At 35.2% G+C, this 27,810-nt stretch overlaps 2 protein-coding genes and 1 long non-coding RNA gene across 3 annotated transcripts; all 3 read left to right on the plus strand.

Annotated features, from left to right (window-relative positions):
• On the plus strand, positions 4,230-5,183 carry LOC110267122 (bifunctional riboflavin kinase/FMN phosphatase-like). Its single transcript, XM_021112272.1, has 3 exons — positions 4,230-4,379; positions 4,461-4,544; positions 4,633-5,183. Exons 1-3 carry the CDS (start codon positions 4,326-4,328, stop codon positions 4,756-4,758), a joined length of 264 nt encoding a protein of 87 aa, XP_020967931.1. The 5' UTR covers positions 4,230-4,325; the 3' UTR covers positions 4,759-5,183.
• LOC107617058 (protein IWS1 homolog 1-like) lies at positions 6,310-7,248 on the plus strand. Its single transcript, XM_021111040.1, has 5 exons — positions 6,310-6,318; positions 6,509-6,586; positions 6,779-6,870; positions 6,965-7,027; positions 7,127-7,248. The coding sequence occupies exons 2-5, from the start codon at positions 6,515-6,517 to the stop codon at positions 7,239-7,241; spliced, it is 342 nt and encodes a 113-aa protein (XP_020966699.1). The 5' UTR covers positions 6,310-6,318; positions 6,509-6,514; the 3' UTR covers positions 7,242-7,248.
• LOC110266576 lies at positions 23,278-23,758 on the plus strand. The gene is made up of 2 exons (XR_002353992.1): positions 23,278-23,388; positions 23,617-23,758. It is a non-coding gene; the product is annotated as an uncharacterized LOC110266576 (long non-coding RNA).

Genomic DNA, 27,810 nt, shown 5'->3' on the forward strand with positions numbered 1-27,810 from the left:
AAAAACTCAACCCTAAATCCTAAACCACAAATCCTAAACCCAAGACCACAACCCTAAACCCTAACACATAAACCCTAAACATTAAACCCTAAACCATAAACCGTTAACCCCAAACCATCATAAACCCTAAACCTAAAACCATAAACCATAAACCCTAAACCATACACCATCAACCTTAAATCGTAAACCATTAACCCTAAACCCTATACCCCAAATCCTAAACCCTAAACCACAAACCCTAAACCATAAATCCTAAACCACAAACTCTAAAACATAAACCGTAAATCACAACTCCTAAACTCTAAACCACAAACCCTAAAGCACAAACACAAAACCCTGAACTCTAAACCCTAAAGGCTAAACCCTAAACACTAAAGCTTAAACACTAAACTGTAAACTATAAACCCGAAACCATAAACCCTCAACCCCAAACCATAAACCATAAACCCTAAACTCTAAATCCTAAATCACAAACCCTAAAGCATAAACTCTAAACCACAAACTTTAAAACCTAAACCCTAATCCATAAACCCTCAACCCCAAATCATAAACCCTAATCCCTAATCCCTACACCCTAAATCCTAAACCATAAACCCTAAACCATAAACCCTAAACCAAAAACCATAAACCATAAACCCTAAATCCTACACCCTAAACTATAAACCCTAAAACCTAAACCCTAATTCCTAAACCATAAACCCTAAACCCTAAACCCTACACCGTAAACCCCAAACCATAATCCCCAAACCATAAACCCAAAACCATAAATCCTAAACCATAAACCCTAAACCGCAAATCATAAACCCTAAACCCTACACTCTAAAATCTAAACCACAAACCTAAAGCATAAACCCTAAGCAATAAATCCTAAATCCCAAACCATCATAAACCCTAAACCCCAAACCCTAAACCATAAGCCACAAACCCTAAAGCATAAACCGTAAACCATAAACCATAAACCATCAACCATAAACCCTCAACCCTAAACACTAAACCCTAAACCCTAAACCATAAACCCTCAACCCCAAACAATCTTAAATCCTAAACACTAAACCATAAACACTAAACCACAAAATCTAAAGCCTAAAACCATAAACCATAAACCATAAACCATAAACCATAAACCATAAACCATAAACCCTAAACCATAAACCCTAAACCCTAAACCCTAAACCCTAAACCTTAAACCCTAAACCCTAAACCCCAAATCCTAAACCATAAACCACAAACCCCAAACCCTAAATCGTAAACCCTAAGGCCTAAGCCACAAACCCTAAACCCTAAACCTTGAACTACAAACTCTAAAGCCTAAACCCTAAATCACAACACCTAAACACTAAACCACAAACCCTAAAGCCCAAACACTAAACCTCAAACCCTAAACCCAAAAATTTAAACCCTAAAGATTAAAACCAAAACACTAAACTATAAACCATAAACCCTAAATTTTAATCCCTAAACCACAAACTCTAACACTACAAAAAAAGAAGGTTAAAATGGCATTTATATTATGGAGGTTGTGAAGAACCGCCATAATATTTAGATATTTCGGCACTTTTTTTATGCCATAATTTATTTTGGATTTGTGGCGGTTTTTATAATTACGGCGGTTTTAAACCACCATTATCACCTTAGTATAAAATAAGAACGATCAATCCCTAATTTCAGAAACCCTTACTCAATTGAATACCCTAACTATGCTGTGACGATGCTGTTCTCCTGGTTGGCCTCTACGATAATCTCTGATCCTCTGGCGTTCTCCGACGACCTTCTCTGGTGACATCTCCTCCGGCATCGATCTCTGTCGACGACATCTCCTACAGTGGCGATTTCCTCCGGTGTCGTCTCCTACAGCTTCCTCTCCTTGTCGTCCTCTGTGTCTTCTCCGCCAAAATCATCAACGGCTTCCTCTTAGACGATCTAGGTCAGCTTCCTTTCCTTCCTTTCCTCTCTTTTCCTTCCTTTTTGATGAGTCTCTCCTTTCCTTTCTTACTATTTAGATCCGCCGCTAGGGATTGCATTCCGTAGGAGAGGAATTCCTTTGTCAACTTCCAAGCCAAAACCGGTGTAGAGGTTCGTTTCTCCTCTTACTGTAACGTAATACATAATTTGAACGTTTTGTCTGATTTCAACTTTTAGGGTTCGGAAGAAACTTTTGAAAGTGACGAGCAATAATTTGATTGAGAAAATAGTTAAAGGAAAATAATGCTCCTAAACTGTAGATGGTTGTTGAATATCAAATGCTTTGAAGTGGTAAACATTGTGTCAATTTAATTGAGCTAATTTGATAATTATAATTATAAGTACCTGTTGTGTCAATTGCTAATTTGATAATTATAATTATAGTTTGATAGTCAGTCATTTGAGGATATTGTGATTTCAATTTCTTTTTCACATATGTGATGTTTCTACTGCATTTAATGATGTATTGTTACAGGTCATAAACATATTTATTTATCTTGTAGAAATTCATGAGATAAATTACATTCTTGATGCATATGTCTCTCTTGGAAGGTCTGATGCTTTAAATGGAAAAGTCACTGTAAGTTATTGTTCTTATTATGATTGTAGTTATGATTTTGTGTTGAGTTTTAAAATGCACAAGCTTCCTGATTATGATTAGCCAATGTACCTTACATTAATTGTTGATGCGCGAACTATAGATTGCATCATTTGGAAGACCGGCTGCCATGCAAAGGCTCGGCCTGTGCTTTCTGGTAATGCATTGAGATCTATTTAGTTATTATAATCGAACTTGACTTTTATGTCTTAAAGAAAACTGTAATTCTTTTTAATATATTTTTATATTAGCTAATTGTCTCTCTCTTTTTGGACAGCAGTGTATGAAAAGCTTTTCACTTTTGAGGGTGAAATTGGTGGTGGTAGGTTATTTCTTTCTTTGGTCTTGCCAAATCTACTTTATATAATTAGATACAATTTTAGTGGTACTCTAATTTTCCTTTGTTACTCACTAGTTATCATTATCTCCATAAAATCTAAATATCCTTTCCTAGAATACTATTTTATTTATTAATCCTCTAATACCTTTTTCCGTCACACTCACTTCCAACCATCTCTATTTCCATGATCTGAGAGAAATAATTGATTTTTCAGTCTCAATGGAAGGACTTAAGAACTGATCTAATGCGTGACCAACTACCATGATTATTTATCTCATTTTGGATGCTATATATGAACTGTAATTTGTAGTTTTTTTTTGGCTTTGTAGTTTCTTTTTTGGCTTTCTTTTTTGTAGTTTCCTTTTTGGTTTTCTTGAATCTATCCAGAGAATTTAAGGGCCTTAGCAAAATATTCTGAATTTTTACAGCAACAGGATAGCTTATCTTTTGGAGAAGGTAATTAAATTTTCACTTTGCACATTGCTAGATGACAATACCAAGCAGAAGCATTCAACAAAAGCAATAATATGTCTGCACCTCTTTCTCTCTCGGCAGATTTGAATTTAAACCAGTCATTACCTTATGTTAGAAATATATAGAACTATTCATAATTTCTACTTATAAGTTTAAATTATAAAAGAAGATGATTTATGAAATCTTCAGTTATTATTACCTTATGTTAGAAATGTATTGAAAGGATTTGAGGGGATTCTTGTCTTCCTCAAAGAACACTGCACTGTATGGAATTTCTTCTATTTAGCTTTTCTTTTAAATTTTGTTTTAAAATAGTCAATGTCATTATTTTTAAAAAACTATCTTAAGAGGTAATATTTATGGAAACAATAAATGAATTTGAAGCTTGGTTCATTTTTTTTCTTTTTAAGTGTCGGTAACCTTTTACAAACAGGTTATTTTCATCTTGTATTGACTGTTGTATTGTGATATTTGAAGATAAGGTTGATAAGCAAAGAGCTTTGCTACCCAGCAAAAAGTAATTTAATATTAAATTTGATGAATGGATGTAATGCAATATTATTCGTTGGATGTAAATGATGCCATACTGCCACTTCATTAGATTTTTCGTACTATTATTTTGCTTTTTATAATAAGAAGCATCTTTTTATAAGAAAGAGTAATTCAAACTTCTGGTATGAACCAAAAGAATAAGTGTTTCTATGAGATAATAATCCTGTTTTGTGGTTTCCTCATTTCCTGTAGTATAGGTTCAGATGTGGTATTGATTTAGTAATTTGTCTTTGAATATATCTCATCTGCAGATGAATTCTGGTCTAGTACTAATAGTAGTGAGTGAACCATTTTCTTGCAGCTAATTTATCAACGAAGGGCTATTCAGATCTCCTTGCAGAGCATCCTTCGGGGGTTTATTTTGTTTGGGCTGGATTATCATCCAGAGGTGTTTTTAAAATGGTCATGAGCATTGGTTGGAATCCATATTTCGACAACAAAGAAAAGACTATAGTAAGTGTTTTGATCATTCATCTGTAGTAAAAGAATTATTTGCCTCATAAGTTTCTTGATGATACCTTTCTATCAACACAGGGGCCTTGGATACTTCACAAGTTTGATGAGGATTTCTATGGAGAAGAACTTCGGCTCATTATAGTTGGTTACATTCGTCCTGAGGTATTAGCTGAATGAGTATTTCTTGTGTTACTTGTGTTGCATATACTTTTTAAGCTTCACTAAAACCTGGCATTGTGTGCATATATAGGCCAATTTTCCATCCCTTGAAAGCTTAATATCTAAGAATCATAAAGACGATGAAATTGCTGAGAAGGCTCTTGAACTTCCCTTGTGCTGGGATGATGATCATGCTTTTATCGAATTAACACTATAATTGAGAATGCGTTATTAATGAATTTTCCCAAAAGAATATCTTAAGTGGCGTTTTCTTCTTTCTTGATATCACTTAAGCAAAGTTTTAATCTTGTGTCATTAAATCATGTATGTTTATGTAGGGGCTTGCTCAAGATGAAGTCATTATTGAAGTAATTAATACACTTGTCCAGACACTTTTTGGAACCCACTTGCCGATAATGATTGGAGGTTCATATGCATTCATGGTCCCCATCATGTCCATCATTCATGATCCATCTCTGGCAATGATACAAGACCCTGAATTGGTTAGTGTTATTTTCTTTAAGAATTCTATTTTGTTATCTGCTCTCAACTTTGTCATAGTTAATGTTCTTAACAGAACCAAAACTTAGTTAGTTGATTGATAGGCAAACTTCCAAGTAATTGCTTTTCCATTTTTTTGTAGAGATTTCTTAGCGCAATGAGAGCAGTCCAAGGTGCATTAATAGTAGCATCAAGCATACAAAAGTAGGCATATAATTGGTTTTAGACTATTTGACAGAGGGTTCCTTGTGGTACATATAACACCAGTCCCACTTATTGCATTATTAATAGTGAAATTCACAATTATTTTCTCATCACTAATATGGTTTAGTATACTATTATGAATTTGATAATGTATACACAAGATAGTAAATTTCTTAATAGTGAAATTCACAATTTAATGAATATCTATATCAATGTTAATACTTTGCAGTGAAATAAAAGAGTCTTTTGGAATTTCATAAATCAAATACCCCGTTGGATAATTGTGATTAGACTTCATAAAATGTTCACGGTGATTATATTAGGCAAAGTTTGATTTAATTTTCCTTTCTCTTTTGTTAATTTTATCTTGGATACGTTTAAATTTTAATGAGAACTAGAAAATAAATAGTATTATTGTTTGCACAATTTTTTTAGTATAACTAGTGCAGCGATCTCTTTATCTTCCTCTTTCAATTAAACACAAGTACAAAGTCTCTTTATGTTCCTCTTTCAATTAAACACAATTAAAATATCAGTAAATGTTTTAATTCTCCTGGTGATATGCTCCCCAGGTTGGTGAATTAATTCTCCCGAATTTTTTCTTTTTACTGCTAGATTCTCCTGTAAGCAGAATAGCAGATCCACTGTGTTTGATATCTTTCTGATTAGGATAATGTTTTGGTACCGGTAGCATGTTGTAAACCAAAATATGTGATGCATGTAACTTAAGCTTTCTTTTCATTTCAAGCTATTCGGTCTCTGTTTATGATCTAGTTAGAGACAATTTCTTCAAGAAATCAATTATGGGATTTGTTGCATTTTTTTACTATAAAGATTTTGACACCTGACATATGTTAATATTCTAGGCAGAGAAAGGTGAATAGGATGATGAAATTAAGGATCTTTTCAAGGTAGGTAAGAAAAAGATGAAGAATGAGAGAAGTCCTGCAGAAATAGCTTTATTAGTTGAGAACGTCATGGCTGAGCTTGAAGTCACAGCTGAAGATGATGCTGAACTTAATAGACAGGGGAAGCCTGCCATTAATAAACTCAAGAAGTTAGTCTTGGGAAGGTTGTGCTTCAATTCATCCTGTGGCTAGATGCTCTATTTTTTAGAATTTAAAATAACAGTCTTTTCTCCCCTCATTCCCCTCCCTCTTTCCTTCTCTTCCCTAGGGCAAAAGAAAAAACAGAAGAGAGCATCAATATGTAGCTTGTTATTCGAAGTCATAACATAAGTGTGATCTATATTGTCTTGACAGGTGATCATGTTCTTATCGAAGTCTGACGAAGAAATCAATGTAAATAGAAAACTAGCTAAGGAATTGGTTGACAAATGGGTAAGTAATCTGTGAAACTTTTGCTTCAGCATGTATCATTTATCTTTCCTTAAAAATTGTACTGATTCTTGAAGACATTATAATGGTATGCATTTTCTTTTTTTTACAAGCTATCCATTTTCATCCAGGAGTAGTTTTTTTTTGGGGGACAGATACTTAAAAAAGCACAACATTTTTGCTTTGTAATTGTAGAGCCGACCCATAATTAATAAGAGTACACGGTTTGAGGACATGAGAAATGCTGAGGATGACAGGATTCCTTTCAGGAGGCCAACTGTTAAAAAGTGCTCAACCATTCTGATTTAAATTGCTTGTCTGAGCAATATTTGTTTTATGTATTGCAATATGCTGAATTTCTATAATGCTAAATTTGTACAGGCCGGCAAATAAAGCAGCAGGGATGGAATCCAGAGATGGTGATCTTGATTTGGAATTTTCACAGTAAGTCTTGGGAATTAAGATATTACTGGTGGAGCAATGTGAACTAAGTTGTCACTGATTTGTGTTATAGATGCTAATTGTTCTGAATGTATAATGCAGGCCTAGGTCTGGACAGTCTTCTTCAAGGCAACATGCATCAAGGCCAGAAGCAACACCTTTGGATTTTGAGATCCGTCCCCAGTCTAAAATTGATGCAGAAGAAGTTAGAGCGTGAGCAAAAGCTACTACACAAGATCAGCAGATAATGAAGGTTTAAATACAACACTTATTAGATGAAGGTTTAAATACAGCAGATAATGAAGGTTTAAATACAGCATTTATTAGATGGTTTAAATACATTATTAGATATTAATATAGTTTAGGAAACTGTATGGTAGATTTGACTGATTAGTGTTTATTGCAATGCTTGTATTTTGGTAAGTTTAGTAAGACAAGATTTTGTATAGGAGTTATTACTTTTGATTTTCAATAATAAAAAATCATATATTATATTAATATTTTGTTTACGAGTTATATAATATTTCATTTATGGATTATGATTTTTTGCTATTGTGACATTTTAATCACAAAATTATTTATTTAACGAGATAAAAATGACGGTAAAAATTATTTTTTTAAACGATAAAAAATGTCACTTTCAGGGTAAAACGGCGGTTAAAAAATATCATTTTAACCAACCAAAACGCCACTCTGTAAGGGTAATAATGGCGGTTCAAACTGCCGTTTTAACCTATTAAAAAACTGCCATTTTAACCCTGGAAATAACAGTGGTTTGAACCGCCATTTCAACCAACCAAAATGTCACTCTATCAGGGTAATAATGGTGGTTCAAACCGCCGTTTTAACCTATTTAAAAATCGCTATTTTAACCCTGGAAATAACGGTGTTTTGAACCGCCGTGTTAACCTATTCAAAAAACCGCCGTAATAACCAGAATAGCGCCAAGAATTACGTCGATTTACCAAACCGCCATTATTGGTAATAATGGCGGTTAAAACTGCCGTAATTCCCATAAAAAATCGCCGTTTTTACCAGAATTTTTTGTAGTGTAAAACCTAAATTATAAATCATAACCCATAAACCTTAAACAACAAACCCTAAAGCCCAAACACTAAACCCTAAACCATAAACCCTAAAACCTAAACCCTAAACCCTAAATGCCAAACCCTAAATCCTAAACCCTAAAGCCTTAACATTAAACCACAAACACTAAAGCCTAAAAACTAAACTATAAACCATAAATGCTAAACCATAAACCCTTAACTCCAAACCATAAACTCTAAACCCTAAACCCTAAACAATAAACCCTACAACCTAAATCCTAAACCATAAACCCTAAACCCTAAAACATAAACCCTAAACCCTACACCCTAACCACAAATCCTAAACCTTAGACCCTAAACCATAAACCCTCAACCCCAAACCATAAGCCCTAAACCCTAAACACTAAGCACTAAACCCTAAACCACAAACCCTAAACCATAAACCCTAAACTATAAACCCTATATCCCAAACCATAAATCATAAACCCTAAACCCTACACCCTAAACACTAAACCACAATCCCTAAAGCCTAAAGCCTAAACCAAAAGTCCTTAACCCGAAATCATAAACCATAACCCCTAGACCCTACACCCTAAACCCTAAACCACAAATCCTAAAGCATAAACCCTAAACTGTAAACCCTAAACGCTAAACCATACACCCTAAACACTAAACCACAATCCCTAAAGCCTAACCCCTAAACCATAAGCCCTCAACCCCAAACCATAAACCCTAAATCCTAAACCCTACACCCTAAACCACAAACCCTAAAGCGTAAACCCAAAACTATAAACCCTATACCCGAAACCATAAACCCTAAAGCCTAAACCATAAACCAGAAACCCTAAACCCTATACCATAAATCCTAAACCCTAAACCATAAACCCTTAACCCCAAAACATAAACCCTAAACCCTAAATCCTACACCCTAAACCACAAACCCTAAATGCTAGACCCTAACCATAAACCCGTAACCCCAAACCATAAACCCTAAACCCTAAACCCTAAGCCCTAACCCTTAAACCACAAACCCTAAACCCTAAACGATAAACACTCAACCACAACCATAACTCATAATTACTAAACCCTACACCCTAAACACTAAACCACAATCCCTAAAGCATAAACCTTAAACCATAAGCCCTCAACCCCAAATCATAAACCATAACACCTAAACCATACAACATAAACCCTAAACCAGAAACCCTAAAATATAAACCCTAAACCCTAAACCATAAACCCTCCACCCCAAACCATAAATAATAAATCCTACACTCTAAACACTAAACCACACTCCCTAAAGCCTGAACCCTAAACCATAAGCCCTCAACCCCAAATTATAAACCCTAAACCCTAAACCTTACACCGTAAAACCTAAACCACAAACTCTAAAGCATAAACCATAAACTATAAACCCTAAACCATAAACCTTCAACCCCAACCCATAAACTCTAAACCCTAAATCCTACACCCTAAACTACAAACGCTAAAGCCTAAACCCTAAACCCTAAACCATCAACCCAAACCATAAACACTAAACCCTAAACCCTACACCCTCAAGCCTAAACCACAAACCTAAAGCATAAACCTTAAATCATAAACCTTCAACCCCAAACTATCATAAACCCTAAATCCTAAACCACAAACCCTAAAGACTAAACCCTAAACCATAAACCATATACTGTAAACCATAAACCCTAAACCCTCAACCCTAAACCCTAAACCCTAAACTCCAAATCCTAAACCCTAGACCACAACCCCAAACCCTAAACCATAAATCCTCAACCTTAAACCATAATCCCAAAACCCTAACCCCCAAATCCTAAACCATAAACTACACACCCCAAACCTAAACCATAAACCCTAAGGCCTAAACCACAAGCCTTAAAGCCTAAACCACGAACTTTAAACCTAAACCCTAAATCAAAACAACTAAACGCTAAGCCACAAACCCTAAAGCACAAAGGCTAAACCCTAATCCCCAACTCCTAAACCCTAAACCCAAAACCATAAGCCCTCAACCCCAAATCATAAACCCTAACCCCTAAACCATACACCCTAAACCCTAAACCATAAACCCTAAAGCATAAACCATAAACTATAAACCCTAAACCCTAAACCCTAAACCATTAATCCTCAACCCCAAAGCATAAATCATAAACCCTAAATCCTACACCCTAAACACTAAACCATAATCCCTAAAGCCTAAACCCTAAACCATAAGCCTTCAACCCCAAATTAAAAACCCTAAACCCTAAACAATACACCCTAAACCCTAAACCACAAACCCTAAAGCATAAACCGAAAACTATAAACCCCACACACTAAACCATAAACCCTAAAGCCTAAAGCCTAAACCATAACCCCTAAACCCTAAACCATAAACTCTCAACCCAAAACCATAAACACTAAACACTAAACCCTACACCCTAAACCACAAACCCTAAACCCTAGAGCATAACGATAAACCCGCGACCCGAAACCATAAATCATAAACCCTAAACACTAAGCCCTAAAGCCTAAACCATAAACCCTAAAGCCTAAACCGTAAACCCTAAACCCTCAACCACAAGCAATAAATCATTAATCCTAAACACTATACCCTAAACACTAAACCACAATCCCTAAAGCCTAAACCCTAAACTGTAAGCCCTCAACCACAAAATCATAAACCTAAACCCTAAACCATACACCCTAAACACTAAACCAAAAACTCTAAAGCATAAACCCTAAACTATAAATCCTAAACCATAAACCATAAACCCTCAAACCCAAACCATAAATCGTAATCCCTAAACTACAAACCCTAAACCATAAGTCCTCAAGCCGAAATTATAAACCCTAAACTAAACACCATACATCGTAAAACCTAAACCACAAACCCTAAAGCATAAACCTTAAACTATAAACACTAAACCATAAACTCTCAACCCGAACCCATAAACATAAACCATAAACCACAAATTCTAAAGCCTAAACACTAAACCATAAACCCTAAGCCCATACCATAAACACTAAGCCCTAAACCCTACACCCTAAACCCTAAACCACAAACCTAACGTCTAAACCCTAAACCATAAACCCTCAACCCCAAACCATCATAAACCTTAAACCATAAACCACAAATCCTAAACCCTAAACCACAAACCCTAAACCCTAAACCATAAACCATAAACCATAAACCATAACCATAATCCATAAACCTGCAACCCTAAACCCTAAACCCCAAATCCTAAACCCTAGACCACAACCCCAAACCCTAAACCATAAACCCTAAACCACAAACCCTAAGCCCTAAACCATAAACCATCAACCCCAAACCATCGTAAACCCTAAACGCTAAACCCTAAACCTTAAACCCTAAATGACAAACCCTAAAGCCTAAACCCTAAACCATAAACCATAAACCTTAAACCATACACCATCTACCGTAAACCCTAAACCATAAACCCTCAACGCCAAATCCTAATCCCTAAACCACAAACCCTAAACCCTAAACCATAAATCCTAAACGACAAACTCTAAAACATAAACCCTAAATCACAACCCATAAGCCCTAAACCACAAACCCTAAAGCCTAAACACTAAACTATAAACCATAAACCCTAAACCATAAACCCTCAAACGCAAACTATAAACCATAGACGCTAAACCCTAAACCACAAACTCTAAAGCCTAAACTCTAAACCACAAACCCTAAAGCCTACACCTTAAACATAAACCCTCAACCCCAAATCATAAACCCTAAACCATAACCCTACACCCTAAACCCTAAACCATAAACCCTAAACCATAAACCCTAAACCCTAAACCCTACAGCATAAACCCTAAATCCTAAACCATATACCCTCAACCCCAACCCATAAACCCTACACCCTAAACCACAAACTCTAAATCCTAAACCCTAAACCATAAACCCTCAACCCAAACCATAAAAACTATACCCTAAGCCCTACACCCTAAAGCCTAAACAACAAACCTAAAGCATAAACCCTAAACCAAAAACCCTCAACTGCAAACCATCATAAACCCTAAACCCTAAAATAAAAACCCTAAACCCTAAACCCTAAACCATAAACCATAATAATAAACCATAAACCCTAAACCATAAACCCTCAACCCCATACCCTAAACCCCAAACCCTAGACCACAACCCTAAAGCCTTAACCATAAACCCTAACGCCTAAACCCTAAACCATAAACCCTCAACCCCAAACCATCATAAACCCTAAACCCTAAACCCTAAACCACAAACCCTAAAGCCTAAACCCTAAACCATAAACTATGAACCCTAAACCATAACCATAAACCCTAAACCATAAACCATAAACCATAAACCATAAACCCTAAACCCCAAATCATAAATCCTAAATCACAAACCCTAAACCCAAAACCTAAACCCTAAATCCCAAACTTTAAAACATAAGCCCTAAATCACAACCCCTAAACCCCAAACCACAAACCCTAAAGCGTAAACACAAAACCATAAACCCTAAACCCTAAAGCCTAAACCCTAAACACTAAAGCCTAAACACTAAATTATAAACCATAAACCCTAAACCATAAACCATCAACCCCAAACCATAAACCCTAAACCCTAAACTACAAATCCTAAAGCCTAAACACTAAACCACAAACCCTTAAACCCTAAACCATAAGCCTTCAACCCCAAATAATAAATCCTAAACCCTAAACTCTAAACCATCATAAACCCTAAACCCTAAACCATAAACCATAAACCCTAAATCACAAAGCCTAAAGTATAAACCTAAACCATAAACCCTAAACCATAAACCCTCAATCCTAAACCCTAAACCCTAAACCATAAATCATAAACCCTAGACCATAACCCCAAACCCAAACCCCATAAACCCTAAACCCTAAACCCTAAACCCTAAAACAAAAACCCTAAACCATAAACCATAAACCATAAATCATAAACCCTAAACTAAACACCCTCAACCCCAAACCCTAAACCCCAAATCCTAAACCCTAGACCACAACCCTAAACCCTTAACCATAAACCCTAAAGCCTAAACCCTAAACCATAAACCCTCAATTCCAAACCATCATAAACCCTAAACCCTAAACCCTAAACCATATACCTTACACCACAAACCCTAAAGCCTAAACCCTAAACCCTAAACCATAAATAATGAACCCTAAACCATAAACCATAAACCCTAAACCATAAACCCTAAATCCCAAATACTAAATCCTAAACCACAAACACTAAACCCTAAACCATAAACCCTAAACCCCAAACTCTAAAACATAAACCCCAAATCATAAACCCTAAATCCTAAACCCTACACCCTAAACCACAAACCCTAAATGCTAGACCCTAACCATAAACCCGCAACCCCAAACCATAAACCAAAAACCCTAAAACCTAAGCCCTAAACCCTAAACCACAAATCCTAAAGCCAAAACCCTAAACCATAAACCCTCAACCACAAACCATGACTCATAAATCCTAAATCCTACACCCTAAACACTAAACCACAATCCCTAAAGCATAAACCCTAAACCATAAGCCCTCAACCCCAAATCATAAACCCTAACCCCTAAACCATACACCCTAAATCCTAAACCACAAACCATAAACACTAAACCCTAAACCATAAACCCTCAACCCCAACCCACAAACCCTAAATCCTAAACCCTACACCTTAAACCACAAACCCTAAAGCCTAAATCCTAAACCATAAACCCTCAACCTAAACCATAAACAGTAAACCCTAAACCCTACACCCTAAACGCTAAACCACAAACCTAAAGCCTAAACCTTAAACCATAAACCCTCAACCCCAAACCATCATAAACCATAAACCCTAAACCCTACACTACAACATTTTTGGCCTAAGGTAACCCTTTTTCGAAGAAATATTTAACAAATATTGTCTTAGATAGAAAAAGACAACATTTTTAACGAGTTGCCTTTGTGTAAGGCAAAGATAACAAAATTTTTGGCCACCCACCAAAATAGTTGTCTTTGATATCTAAAATAACACTTAAAAATTGTTGCATTATACAAAATTTAAGACAACATTTTTAGATAAAAATACAATATTTTTTAAGAGTTATAAAAAAAATTAGATAAATAAAATTTATAAAAAGTTACCTAAAATTATTCATAACTAAAAATTTTAGAGAAAAACTTTTAATTATATTCCCACCAATTATTTTTCCAATCAAATAACTTAGGGAAAAAAAGGTAAGGAAGAAATGTGCTTCAGTTCATCACTACCATAAGCTAGCCCTACCCTTCAAAAGCAATCCCAAACGTCAACACACCCTCCACGATCGCAACTCTCCTCCATGTACGACAGCAGTGCTCTCCTCCATGGGCAACGACGCGGTGCTCCCTTCCACGAGCGACGCAGTGCTCTCCTCCATGGGTGTCGGCGCGGTCATCTTCTTTACGGCGACGACATGGTACGCTCCTCATTTTGTGCCAAACCACCACCGTCGAGAAACCCCTCTCTCTTCTCTTCCCCTTCTTCCTCTTCTTCCTCTGTCCTGCCTCCTCCTCTTCGCGAGCTCTGACAACGCTACACGCAGCTGTAACCCCCCTCATCCTCCTCTGTGTATTGGTAAGAAATGTCTAAACTTTACTATAGGAATAGAATTTCTGAATGCATTGATTCTGAATTTTAGTATGAAAATGCAATTTCTGAATGCTTTAATTCTGAATTTTAGTATGGAAATATTCTGAATTTTACTATGGGAATGGAATTTTTGAATGTATTGATTCTGAATTTTTGGGGCTTTTTGATAGTTCTGATTTTGGGGGTTTTATTTCCCTTGTTTGCTTTGTAACAATTTCTCTGATGTCTTTGATGAAGAGTAGTTCATTAATTCTTTAGCTAATGATGTAAAATGATTAACAAGCTACTTAAAACACTATTTCATGCCACCAACATGGTGATCCAGTTCAAAAGCTGTTCTGGTATGGAAATACTATTGGTAAAGTCATAACATTCAGAGAAATTGATGCTAGAATTTAGGTACCTAAGTTAAATAACGTGACTAGTAATTATATGATGATGTATGTGAGAATAGTATTAGGCACCTCATAGATCATATATTCATATGGTTGAATTATCATGTATCAATATATGGTAATAAGCATCTTCATTTTTTTAGGTAGTGGCTTTTCTTTTCTTTTCTTTTTTCTTCTTTCATTTATTCTGTGTGATATCTTTAAGCTTTTTCAGTAGGATTCAAGTTAAAGGGAAAAGAACAAGAAAGAAGGAACAAAAAGAGCAGTTTGTGACACTATTAAAATTTTAATTTTCAAGGTGTCTATTTTTTTCTTTAGTTTTCTTCTGAATGCTATTTGATGTCGTATATATCATACACTATTGAAATTTTAGTTTTCAATGTGTCTCTTTTTTCTCTTTAGTTTTCTTCTGAGTGCTATTTGATGTCATATATATCATTATTATTGTCTTGTTAGGAGATGCTGATGTAATATGTGGTGGAGCTTGGGAATTCTGGCCGCTAGAGCTTAGGGTTTGCCTCAATTTCGACTGCGAGTGTTTTTATGGGGTGTTAAACCTTCTGAGGTATTCTAGTGTTTTTGTTGTAGTATCTTTCAAAATACAATTCTCATGGTTATTTACATAAAAAGAAAATATTATTTTCATTCTTATATTTTAGTGTTGAAGTTCAAATTTGAGTTAAATTATTATTGTTCTTTCTACATGGTTCCAAAGCTGTCTCAATTCCCTCTTCCAACTCATGATGTTATTATTAGGGGTGTTATTCTTTTAGAATTCGATGTATGCGCAAGTTTTACATAGGACTTATGTAATTTTGTTTTGAATGGTAAGCTAATTTTTTAGATGAGTTTATTAGTCATGGCATGGTGATTAATTGGCATGTTCATTGATTTCAACTAACCATAGGGTTGTTGCTAGTTATTTACTATTAAATTTTTTAGATTTAGAAAATCTATTTTATAATTTGAATGCTAAATGGATGATTAAGTCTCATTTTTTCTATTTTTAATTTAAAAAAGTATTGCAAAATCTCGAATTATAATATATTAAAGCCCTTAAAAAAATTTATTTACTTGCATATAAATACAATTGCACATGATGAAGGTCACCATATTACAATAGAAAAAAATAACTTATATTGGAAGATGCTACTTCTGACCTTTCTCTGGTATATTTTAATTTTTTATTCATCCTGTTATTGCCTTTATGTTTTATGATATTTGGTTGTTGATGAATGTTATTACCCTATTCAGATTGAGAATGATGAAAGTCGTGATGTTCATTTGGTCCTTATATTGTGTTACATTTACACTATATCATTGTTTTCTTTAGTATTGAATATGGTTTTGTTCTTTGATTGGTATTTTATATGATACGAAGATGTTTAGCTTAATAGGTTACTTGTTGTTTGGTCACTGGTGAGTATGGTTGAAATGCAAACATGTGGAGAGGATTATGAAGGCTCAGGCCTTGAGAGATAACGGTATGACTGGCTACATATCTAGTAAGAAGACTATGGAGATCAACCTTGACATACATAGGCATTATGGATAGTACGAAGACTATGGAGATCAACTCTGACATACATCGGCATTATGGAAGAACTGGCGAAGAGAACGAAAGCTGATGAAATTAGGCATTTATTTGTTTTTTTTTTGTTTAGTTATTATATGTATTTTTATTTGAATTGGGAACTGTAAGTATATGTATTTAAAATTTATTTAGTTGGATTTGAAACAACGTTTTGATTTAAAATATATGCAATATATTAGTTTATTAGCTTATCTTTTCTTTCTATTTATTTAATTTAGTTTAAATAATTAAATTTTATTACAGTATGTTGTATATCTTTTTAAAAAACTTAGATAAATGTTGCTTTAGATATCTGAAAAGGCAATACCAAAAAATTTAGATAAGCGTTGCTTTAGGTCTATGAAAAAAGTAACTTAAAAAAAATTTGAACAAGTGTTGCTTTAGGTATATCAAAAGGCAACTTAAAACAAATCTTGACAAGTGTTGCTTTATGTATTAGAAAATACAACTCGTAAAAAGTGTTGCCAGAAAGTCTTATCTAAAGCGTTATGTTTGGGTCCTCTAAGGCAACCCTTTTATGGAGTTGCTTTTTTTGTAGAAAAGGCAACGTTTTTTGAAGGTTGCCATAAAAAGGGTTCCCTTTGATACAAAAAAGCGTTGCCTTTGACCAAAGGTAACGGCCATATAGACAACCCCCCAAAAAGAGTTCCGTTTTGTTGGAAAGTTTTGCCTTTGATAAAAGGTAACACTTTTCCTTATTATAGGCAACGTTTTTAAAGGGTTATCTCAGTCCGAATTTGTTGTAGTGCTAAACCCTAAACCACAAACCCTAAAGCCTAAATCATAAACCATAAACTATAAACCATAAACAATAAACCATAAACCATAAACCATAAATCCTAAACCCTAAACCATAAACCCTAAACCCCAAATCCTAAACCCTAGACCACAACCCCAAATCCTAAACCATAAACCCTCAACCTTAACCTATAAAACCAAAAACCCTAAACCCCAAATCCTAAACCCTAAACCACAAACTCTAAAGCCTAAACACTAAATCACACCCCCTAAACCCAAAACCGCAAACCCTAAAGCCCAAACACTAAACCCTAAACTATAAACCTTAAAAGCTAGACCCTAAACCCTAAACCCCATACCCTAAAGCCTAAACACTAAACCCTAGCCTTAACCCTAAACTACAAACACTAAAGCCTAAACACTAAACTATAAACCATAAAAGCTAAACCATAAACCCTTTACCCCAAACCATAAACCCTAAACCATAAATCCTAAACCCTACACCATAAACCCTAAACCCTAAACCATCAAGTCTAAGCACTACACCCTAAACTACAAAGACTAAACCCTAGGCCCTAAACAATAAACCCTCAACCCCAAAGCATAAACCATAAACCCTAAACTATAAGCCCTAAACCCTAAACCACAAACCCTAAAACCTAAACACTAAACTATAAGGCGTCAATCCCAAACCATAAATCATAAACCCTAAACCCTACACCCTAACAACTAAACCATAAACCTTAAAGCCGAAACCCTAAACCATAAGTCCTCAACCCCAAATCATAAACCTAAATACCTAAACCCTACACCCTAGACCCTAAACCACAAACCCTAAAGCATAAACCCCAAACTATAAACCCTAACCTCTACACCATAAATTCTCAACGCCAAAGCATAAATCATAAACCCTAAACCATACACCCTAAACACTAAACCACAATCCCTAAAACCTTAAACCCTATACCATAAGCCCTCAACCCCAAATCATAAACCCTACACCCTAAACCCAAAACCACAAACCCTAAAGTATAAACCCTAAACTATAAACCATATACCCTAAATCATAAACCCTAAAGCCTAAACCATAAACCCTAAACCCTAAACCCTAAACCATAAACCATAAACCCTAAACCCTAAACCACTAACCCTAAACCATAAACACTCAACCCCAATCATAAACCCTAAACCCTAAACCCTACACCCTAAACCACAAACCATAAACGCTAGACCCTAACACTAAGCCCTAAACCCTAAACCACAAACCCTAAGGCCTAAACCCTAAACCATAAACCCTCAGCAAGAAACCATAATTCACAAATCCTAAGCCCTACACCCTAAACCCTAAACCCTAAACCCTAAACCCCAAATCCTAAACCCTAGCCTACAACCACAAACCCTAAATCGTAAACCCTAAACCAAAACCTTAAAGCCTACAACATAAAACCCATAACATAAACCCTCAATCCCAAACCATCATAAACCCTAATCCCTAAACCCTAAACCCTAAACATAAACCCTAAATCACAACCCCTAAACCCCAAACCACAAACCCTAAAGCGCAAACACAAAATCATAAACCCTAAACCCTAAAGCCTAAACCCTAAACACTTAAGCCCAAACACTAAACTATAAACCATAAACCCTAAACCATAAACCATCAACCCCAAACCATAAACCCTAAACCTTAAACTACAAATCCTAAAGCCTAAACACTAAACCACAAACCCTAAACCCTAAACCATAAGCCTTCAACCCCAAATCATAAATCCTAAACCCTATACCAAAAATCATAAACCCTAATTCCTAAACCATAAACCCTCAACCCCAAACCATAAACATTAAACACTAAACTTTATACCGTAAATCACAAACCCTAAACCATAAACCATCTACCTCAAACCATAAACACTAAACCCTAAACCCTAAACCACAAACCTTAAAGCATAAACCCTAAACAACAAATTCTAAACCCTAAATCCCAAACCATAAACCCTTAACCCTAAATCATAAACCCTAAACCCTACACCCATAAACCCTAAATCATAAAAGCTAAACCATAAACCCTAACCCATAAACCATAAACCATAATCCCTAAACGATAAACACTAAACCCTAAACCATAAATTCTAAAAGCTAAACCCTAAATCCTAAACCATAAACCATCAACCCCAAACCATAAACCCTAAACCCTACACCGTAAATCACAAACCCTAAACCCTAGACCCTAAACCATAAACCATCAACCTCAAACAATAAACCCTAAACCCTAAACCACAAACCTAAACCCTAAACCATCATAAACCCTAAACCCTAAACCATAAACCATAAACCCTAAACCCTAAATCACAAAGCCTAAAGTATAAACCTAAACCATAAACCCTAAACCATAAACCCTCAACCCTAAACCCTAAACACTAAACCATAAATCATAAACCCTAGACCACAACCCTAAACCCTAAACCCTAAAACAAAAACCCTAAACCATAAACCATAAACCATAAACCATAAACCATAAACCCTAAACCAAACACCATCAACCCCAAACCCTAAACCCCAAATCCTAAACCCTAGACCACAACCCTAATCCCTTAACCATAAACCATAAAGCCTAAACCCTAAACCATAAACCCTCAATCCCAAACCATCATAAACCCTAAACCCTAAACCCTATACCTTACACAACAAACCCTAAAGCCTAAACCCTAAACCCTAAACCATAAATAATGAACCCTAAACCATAAACCATAAACCCTAAATCCCAAATCCTAAATCCTAAACCACAAACACTAAACCCTAAACCATAAACCTTAAACCCCAAACTCTAAATCCCAAATCATAAATCCTAAATCCTAAACCCTACACCCTAAACCACAAACCCTAAATGCTAGACCCTAACCATAAACCCGCAACCCCAAACCATAAACCATAAACCCTAAAACCTAAGTCCTAAACCCTAAACCACAAATCCTAAAGCCAAAACCCTAAACCATAAACCCTCAACCACAAACCATAACTCATAAATCCTAAATCCTACACCCTAAACACTAAACCACAATCCCTAAAGCATAAACCCTAAACCATAAGCCATCAACCCCAAATCATAAACCCTAACCCCTAAACCATACACCCTAAACCCTAAACCACAAACCATAAACACTAAACCCTAAACTATAAACTCTAACCCTAAACCCTCAACCCCAACCCACAAACCCTAAATCCTAAACCCTACACCTTAAACCACAAACCCTAAAGCCTAAACCCTAAACCATAAACCCTCAACCTAAACCATAAACAGTAAACCCTAAACTCTACACCCTAAACGCTAAACCACAAACCTAAAGCCTAAACCTTAAACCATAAACCCTCAACCCCAAACCATCATAAACCATAAACCCTAAACCCTACACTACAACATTTTTGGCCTAAGGTAACCCTTTTTCGAAGAAACATTTAACAAATATTGTCTTAGATAGAAAAAGACAACATTTTTAACGAGTTGCCTTTGTGTAAGGCAAAGATAACAAAATTTTTGGCCACCCACCAAAATAGTTGTCTTTGATATCTAAAATAACACTTAAAAATTGTTGCATTATACAAAATTTAAGACAACATTTTTAGATAAAAATACAACATTTTTTAAGAGTTATAAAAAAAATTAGATAAATAACATTTATAAAAAGTTACCTAAAATTATTCATAACTAAAAATTTTAGAGAAAAACTTTTAATTATATTCCCACCAATTATTTTTCCAATCAAATAACTTAGGGAAAAAAAGGTAAGGAAGAAATGTGCTTCAGTTCATCACTACCATAAGCTAGCCCTACCCTTCGAAAGCAATTCCAAACGTCAACACACCCTCCACGATCGCAGCTCTACTCCATGTACGACAGCAGTGCTCTCCTCCATGGGCAACGACGCGGTGCTCCCTTCCTCGAGCGTCGACGCAGTGCTCTCCTCCATGGGTGTCGACGCGGTCATCTTCTTTACGGCGACGACACGGTGCGCTCCTCATTTTGTGCCAAACCACCACCGTCGAGAAATCCCTCTCCCTTCTCTTCCCCTTCTTCCTCTTCTTCCTATGTCCCGCCTCCTCCTCTTCGCGAGCTCTGACAACGCTACACGCAGTTGTAACCCCCTTCATCCTCCTCTGTGTATTGTTAAGAAATGTCTAAACTTTACTATAGGAATAGAATTTCTGAATGCATTGATTTTGAATTTTAGTATGGAAATGCAATTTCTGAATGCTTTAATTCTGAATTTTACTATGGGAATGGAATTTTTAAATGCATTGATTCTGAATTTTTGGGACTTTTTGATAGTTCTGATTTTGGGGGTTTTATTTCCCTTGTTTGCTTTGTAACAATTTCTCTGATGTCTTTGATGAAGAGTAGTTCATTAATTCTTTAGCTATTGATGTAAAATGATTAACAAGCTACTTAAAACACTATTTCATGCCACCAACATGGTGATCCAGTTCAAAAGCTGGTCTGGTATGGAAATACTATTGGTAAAGTCATAACATTCAGAGAAATTGATGCTAGAATTTAGGTACCTAAGTTAAATAACATGACTAGTAATTATATGATGATGTATGTGAGAATAGTATTAGGCACCTCATATATCATATATTCATATGGTTGAATTATCATGTATCAATATATGGTAATAAGCATCTTCATTTTTTTAGGTAGTGGCTTTTCTTTTCTTTTCTTTTTTCTTCTTTCATTTATTCTGTGTGATATCTTTAAGCTTTTTCAGTAGGATTCAAGTTAAAGGGAAAAGAACAAGAAAGAAGGAACAAAAAGAGCAGTTTGTGACACTATTAAAATTTTAGTTTTCAAGGTGTCTGTTTTTTTTTCTTTAGTTTTCTTTTGAGTGCTATTTGATGTCATATATATCATTATTATTGTCTTGTTAGGAGATGCTGATGTAATATGTGGTGGAGCTTGGGAATTCTGGCCGCTAGAGCTTAGGGTTTGCCTCAATTTCGACTGCGAGTGTTTTTATGGGGTGTTAAACCTTCTGAGGTATTCTAGTATTTTTGTTGTAGTATCTTTCAAAATACAATTATCATGGTTATTTACATAAAAAGAAAATATTATTTTGATTCTTATATTTTAGTGTTGAAGTTCAAATTTGAGTTAAATTATTATTGTTCTTTCTACATGGTTCCAAAGCTATCTCAATTCCCTCTTCCAACTCATGATGTTATTATTAGGGGTGTTATTCTTTTAGAATTCGATGTATGTGCAAGTTTTACATAGGACTTATGTAATTTTGTTTTGAATGCTTGGAAATTCTGGCTGCTAGAGCTTAGGGTTTGCCTCAATTTCGACTGCGAGTGTTTTTATGGGGTGTTAAACCTTCTGAGGTATTCTAGTATTTTTGTTGTAGTATCTTTCAAAATACAATTATCATGGTTATTTACATAAAAAGAAAATATTATTTTCATTCTTATATTTTAGTGTTGAAGTTTAAATTTGAGTTAAATTATTATTGTTCTTTCTACATGGTTCCAAAGCTGTCTCAATTCCCTCTTCCAACTCATGATGTTATTATTAGGGGTGTTATTCTTTTAGAATTCGATGTATGTGCAAGTTTTACATAGGACCTATGTAACTGTGTTTTGAATGGTAAGCTAATTTTTTAGATGAGTTTATTAGTCATGGCATGGTGATTAATTGGCATGTTCATTGATTTCAACTAACCATAGGTTTGTTGCTAGTTATTTACTATTAAATTTTTTAGATTTAGAAAATATATTTTATAATTTGAATGCTAAATGGATGATTAAGTCTCATTTTTTCTATTTTTAATTTTAAAAAGTATTGCAAAATCTCGAATTATAATATATTAAAGCCCTTAAAAAAATTTATTTACTTGCATATAAATACAATTGCACATGATGAAGGTCACCATATTACAATGGAAAAAAATAACTTATATTGGAAGATGCTACTTCTGACCTTTCTCTGGTATATTTTAATTTTTTATTCATCCTTTTATTGCCTTTATGTTTTATGATATTTGGTTGTTGATGAATGTTATTACCCTATTCAGATTGAGAATGATGAAAGTCGTGATGTTCATTTGGTCCTTATATTGTGTTACATTTACACTATATCGTTGTTTTCTTTAGTATTGAATATGGTTTTGTTCTTTGATTGGTATTTTATATGATACGAAGATGTTTAGCTTAATAGGTTACTTGTTGTTTGGTCACTGGTGAGTATGGTTGAAATGCAAACATGTGGAGAGGATTATGAAGGCTCAGGCCTTGAGAGATAACGGTATGACTGGCTACATATCTAGTAAGAAGACTATGGAGATCAACCCTGACATATATAGGCATTATGGATAGTACGAAGACTATGGAGATCAACTCTGACATACATCGGCATTATGGAAGAACTGGCGAAGAGAACGAAAGCTGATGAAATTAGGCATTTATTTTTGTTTTTTTTTTTTTTTGTTTAGTTATTATGTGTATTTTTATTTGAATTGGCAACTGTATATGTTTTTAGAATTTATTTAGTTGAATTTGAAACAACTTTTTAATTTAATATATATGCAATATATTAGCCATATTACAATGGAAAAAAATAACTTATATTGGAAGATGCTACTTCTGACCTTTCTCTGGTATATTTTAATTTTTTATTCATCCTGTTATTGCCTTTATGTTTTATGATATTTGGTTGTTGATGAATGTTATTACCCTATTCAGATTGAGAATGATGAAAGTCGTGATGTTCATTTGGTCCTTATATTGTGTTACATTTACACTATATCGTTGTTTTCTTTAGTATTGAATATGGTTTTGTTCTTTGATTGGTATTTTATATGATACGAAGATGTTTAGCTTAATAGGTTACTTGTTGTTTAGTCACTGGTGAGTATGGTTGGATTGCAAACATGTGGAGAGGATTATGAAGGCTCAGGCCTTGAGAGATAACGGTATGACTGGCTACATATCTAGTAAGAAGACTATGGAGATCAACCTTGACATACATAGGCATTATGGATAGTACGAAGACTATGGAGATCAACTCTGACATACATCGGCATTATGGAAGAACTGGCGAAGAGAACGAAATCTGATGCAATTAGGCATTTATTTGTTTTTTTTTTGTTTAGTTATTATATGTATTTTTATTTGAATTGGGAACTGTAAGTATATGTATTTAAAATTTATTTAGTTGGATTTGAAACAACGTTTTGATTTAATATATATGCAATATATTAGTTTATTAGCTTATCTTTTCTTTCTATTTATTTAATTTAGTTTAAATAATTAAATTTTATTAAAGTATGTTGTATATCTTTTTAAAAAACTTAGATAAATGTTGCTTTAGATATCTGAAAAGGCAATACCAAAAAATTTAGATAAGCGTTGCTTTAGGTCTATGAAAAAAGTAACTTAAAAAAAATTTGAACAAGTGTTGCTTTAGGTATATCAAAAGGCAACTTAAAACAAATCTTGACAAGTGTTGCTTTATGTATTAGAAAATACAACTCGTAAAAAGTGTTGCCAGAAAGTCTTATCTAAAGCGTTGTGTTTGGGTCCTCTAAGGCAACCCTTTTATGGAGTTGCTTTTTTTGTAGAAAAGGCAACGTTTTTTGAAGGTTACCATAAAAAGGGTTCCCTTTGATACACAAAAGCGTTGCCTTTGACCAAAGGTAACGGCCATATAGCCAACGCCCCAAAAAGAGTTCCGTTTTGTTGGAAAGTGTTGCCTTTGATAAAAGGCAACACTTTTCCTTATTATAGGCAACGTTTTTAAAGGGTTGTCTCAGCCCAAATTTATTGTAGTGGCTAAACCCTAAACCATAAACCCTAAAGCCTCAATCATAAACCATAAACCATAAACCATAAACAATAAACCATAAACCCTAAACCATAAATCCTAAACCCTAAACCCTAAACCCTAAACCCTAAACCCTAAATCCTAAATCCTAGACCACAACCCCAAATCCTAAACCATAAACCCTCAACCTTAACCTATAAAACCAAAAACCCTAAACCCCAAATCCTAAACCCTAAACCACAAACTCTAAAGCCTAAACACTAAATCATACCCCCTAAACCCAAAACCACAAACCCTAAAGCCCAAACACTAAACCCTAACCCATAAACCTTAAAAGCTAGACCCTAAACCCTAAACCCCATACCCTAAAGCCTAAACACTAAACCCTAGCCTTAACCCTAAACTACAAACACTAAAGCCTAAACACTAAACTATAAACCATAAAAGCTAAACCATAAACCCTTAACCCCAAACCATAAACCCTAAACCATAAATCCTAAACCCTACACCATAAACCCTAAACCATAAACCATCAAGTCTAAGTCCTACACCCTAAACAATAAACCCTCAACCCCAAAGCATAAACCATAAACCCTAAACTATAAGCCCTAAACCCTAAACCACAAACCCTAAAACCTAAACCCTAAACTATAAGGCCTCAATCCCAAACCATAAATCATAAACCCTAAACCCTACACCCTAAACACTAAACCATAAACTCTAAAGCCGAAACCCTAAACCATAAGTCCTCAACCCCAAATCATAAACCTAAATCCCTAAACCCTACACCCTAGACACTAAACAACAAACCCTAAAGCATAAACCCCAAACTATAAACCCTAACCTCTAAATCATAAATTCTCAACGCCAAAGCATAAATCATAAACCCTAAACCCTACACCCTAAACACTAAACCAAAATCCCTAAAACTTTAAACCCTAGACCATAAGCCCTCAACCCCAAATCATAAACCCTAATCCTAAACCCTACACCCTAAACCCAAAACCACAAACCCTAAACTATAAACCCTATATCCTAAATCATAAACCCTAAATCCTAAACCATAAACCACAAACCCTAAACCCTACACCATAAACCCGAAACCCTAAACCATTAACCCTAAATCATAAACACTCAACCCCAAACCATAAACCCTAAACCCTAAACCCTACACCCTAAACCACAAACCATAAACGCTAGACCCTAACCCTAAGCCCTAAACCCTAAACCACAAACCCTAAGGCCTAAACCCTAAACCATAAACCCTCAACAACAAACCATAATTCACAAATCCTAAACCCTACACCCTAAACCACAAACCGTAAACCACAAACCCTAAACCCTAAACCCTAAACCCTAAACCTTAAACCCCAAATCCTAAACCCTAGAATACAATCCCAAACCCTAAATCGTAAACCCTACACCATAAACCCTAAAACCTACACCATAAACCCCATAACATAAACCCTCAATCCCAAACCATCATAAACCCTAATCCCTAAACCCTAAACCACAAACCTTAATGCCTAAACCATAGACCATAAACCCTAAACCATAAACCATCAACCCTAAACACTAAACCCTAAACACTAAACCTCAAATCCTAAACCTTAAACCACAAACCCTAAACCCTAAACCATAAACCCTAAACCACAAACCCTAAAGCCCAAATACTAAACCATAAACCCTAAACCGGAAACACTAAAGCCTAAACACTAAACTATAAACCATAAACCCTAAACCGTAGACCCTCTACCACAAAGCATAAATCATAGACCCTGAACCCTAAGCTACAAACCCTAAAGCCTAAACTCTAAACCACAAACCCTAAAGCCTCCACCCTAAACCATAAACCCTCAACTCCAAATCATAAACCTTAAACCATAATCATACACACTAAACCCTAAACCCTAAACCCTACACCCTAAACCCTAAATCCTAAACCATAAACCCTAAACCATAAATCATACACCATAAAACCGAAACCTTAAAACCTAAACCCTACTTCCTAAACCATAAACCCTGAACCCCAAACCATAAACCCTACACCCTAAACCCTACACCCTAAATCAAAACCCTAAACCCTAGAGCCTAAACCATAAACCCTCAACCAAAAACCATAAACCATAAACCCTACAACATAAACCCTAAACTACAAACCTAAAGCATAAACCCTAAACCATAAACCATAAACCCCAAACCATAATAAACCATAAACCTTAAAGCATAAACCCTAAACCATAAGCCCTCAAACCCAAATCATAAACCCTAACCCCTAAACTATACACCCTAAACCCTCCATAGACCATAAACCCTAAACCATAAACCCTAGCCATAAACCTTTAAACCCAAACCATAAATAAGAAACCCTAAACCCTACGCTCTAAACACTAAAACACAGTACCTAAAGCCTAAACCCTAAACCATAAGCCATCAACCCTAAATTATAAACCCTAAACCCTAAACCCTACACTAAACCCTAAACCATAAACCCTCAACCCCAAAAACCCTAAACTATAAACCCTCAACCCAAAACCATAAATAATAAGCCCTAAACCTTACGCCCTAAATAAACAATCACCCCAAACC

Source organism: Arachis ipaensis, chromosome B09 (assembly GCF_000816755.2).
Source record: "Arachis ipaensis cultivar K30076 chromosome B09, Araip1.1, whole genome shotgun sequence".
Taxonomy (NCBI): Eukaryota; Viridiplantae; Streptophyta; class Magnoliopsida; order Fabales; family Fabaceae; genus Arachis; species Arachis ipaensis.

What these genes read in the sequence shown, in the direction of transcription:
- LOC110267122 (XM_021112272.1), top strand. Translation starts at nt 4,326, where the DNA reads ATGGTCATGAGCATTGGTTGGAATCCATATTTCGACAACAAAGAAAAG. An exon ending in ACAACAAAGAAAAGACTATA is followed by an intron (nt 4,380 to 4,460) that starts GTAAGTGTTTTG and finishes CTATCAACACAG; the next exon opens with GGGCCTTGGATACTTCACAA. An exon ending in TTGGTTACATTCGTCCTGAG is followed by an intron (nt 4,545 to 4,632) that starts GTATTAGCTGAA and finishes GTGCATATATAG; the next exon opens with GCCAATTTTCCATCCCTTGA.
- LOC107617058 (XM_021111040.1), top strand. Translation starts at nt 6,515, where the DNA reads ATGTTCTTATCGAAGTCTGACGAAGAAATCAATGTAAATAGAAAACTA. An exon ending in AGGAATTGGTTGACAAATGG is followed by an intron (nt 6,587 to 6,778) that starts GTAAGTAATCTG and finishes TTGTAATTGTAG; the next exon opens with AGCCGACCCATAATTAATAA. An exon ending in CTTGATTTGGAATTTTCACA is followed by an intron (nt 7,028 to 7,126) that starts GTAAGTCTTGGG and finishes TGTATAATGCAG; the next exon opens with GCCTAGGTCTGGACAGTCTT.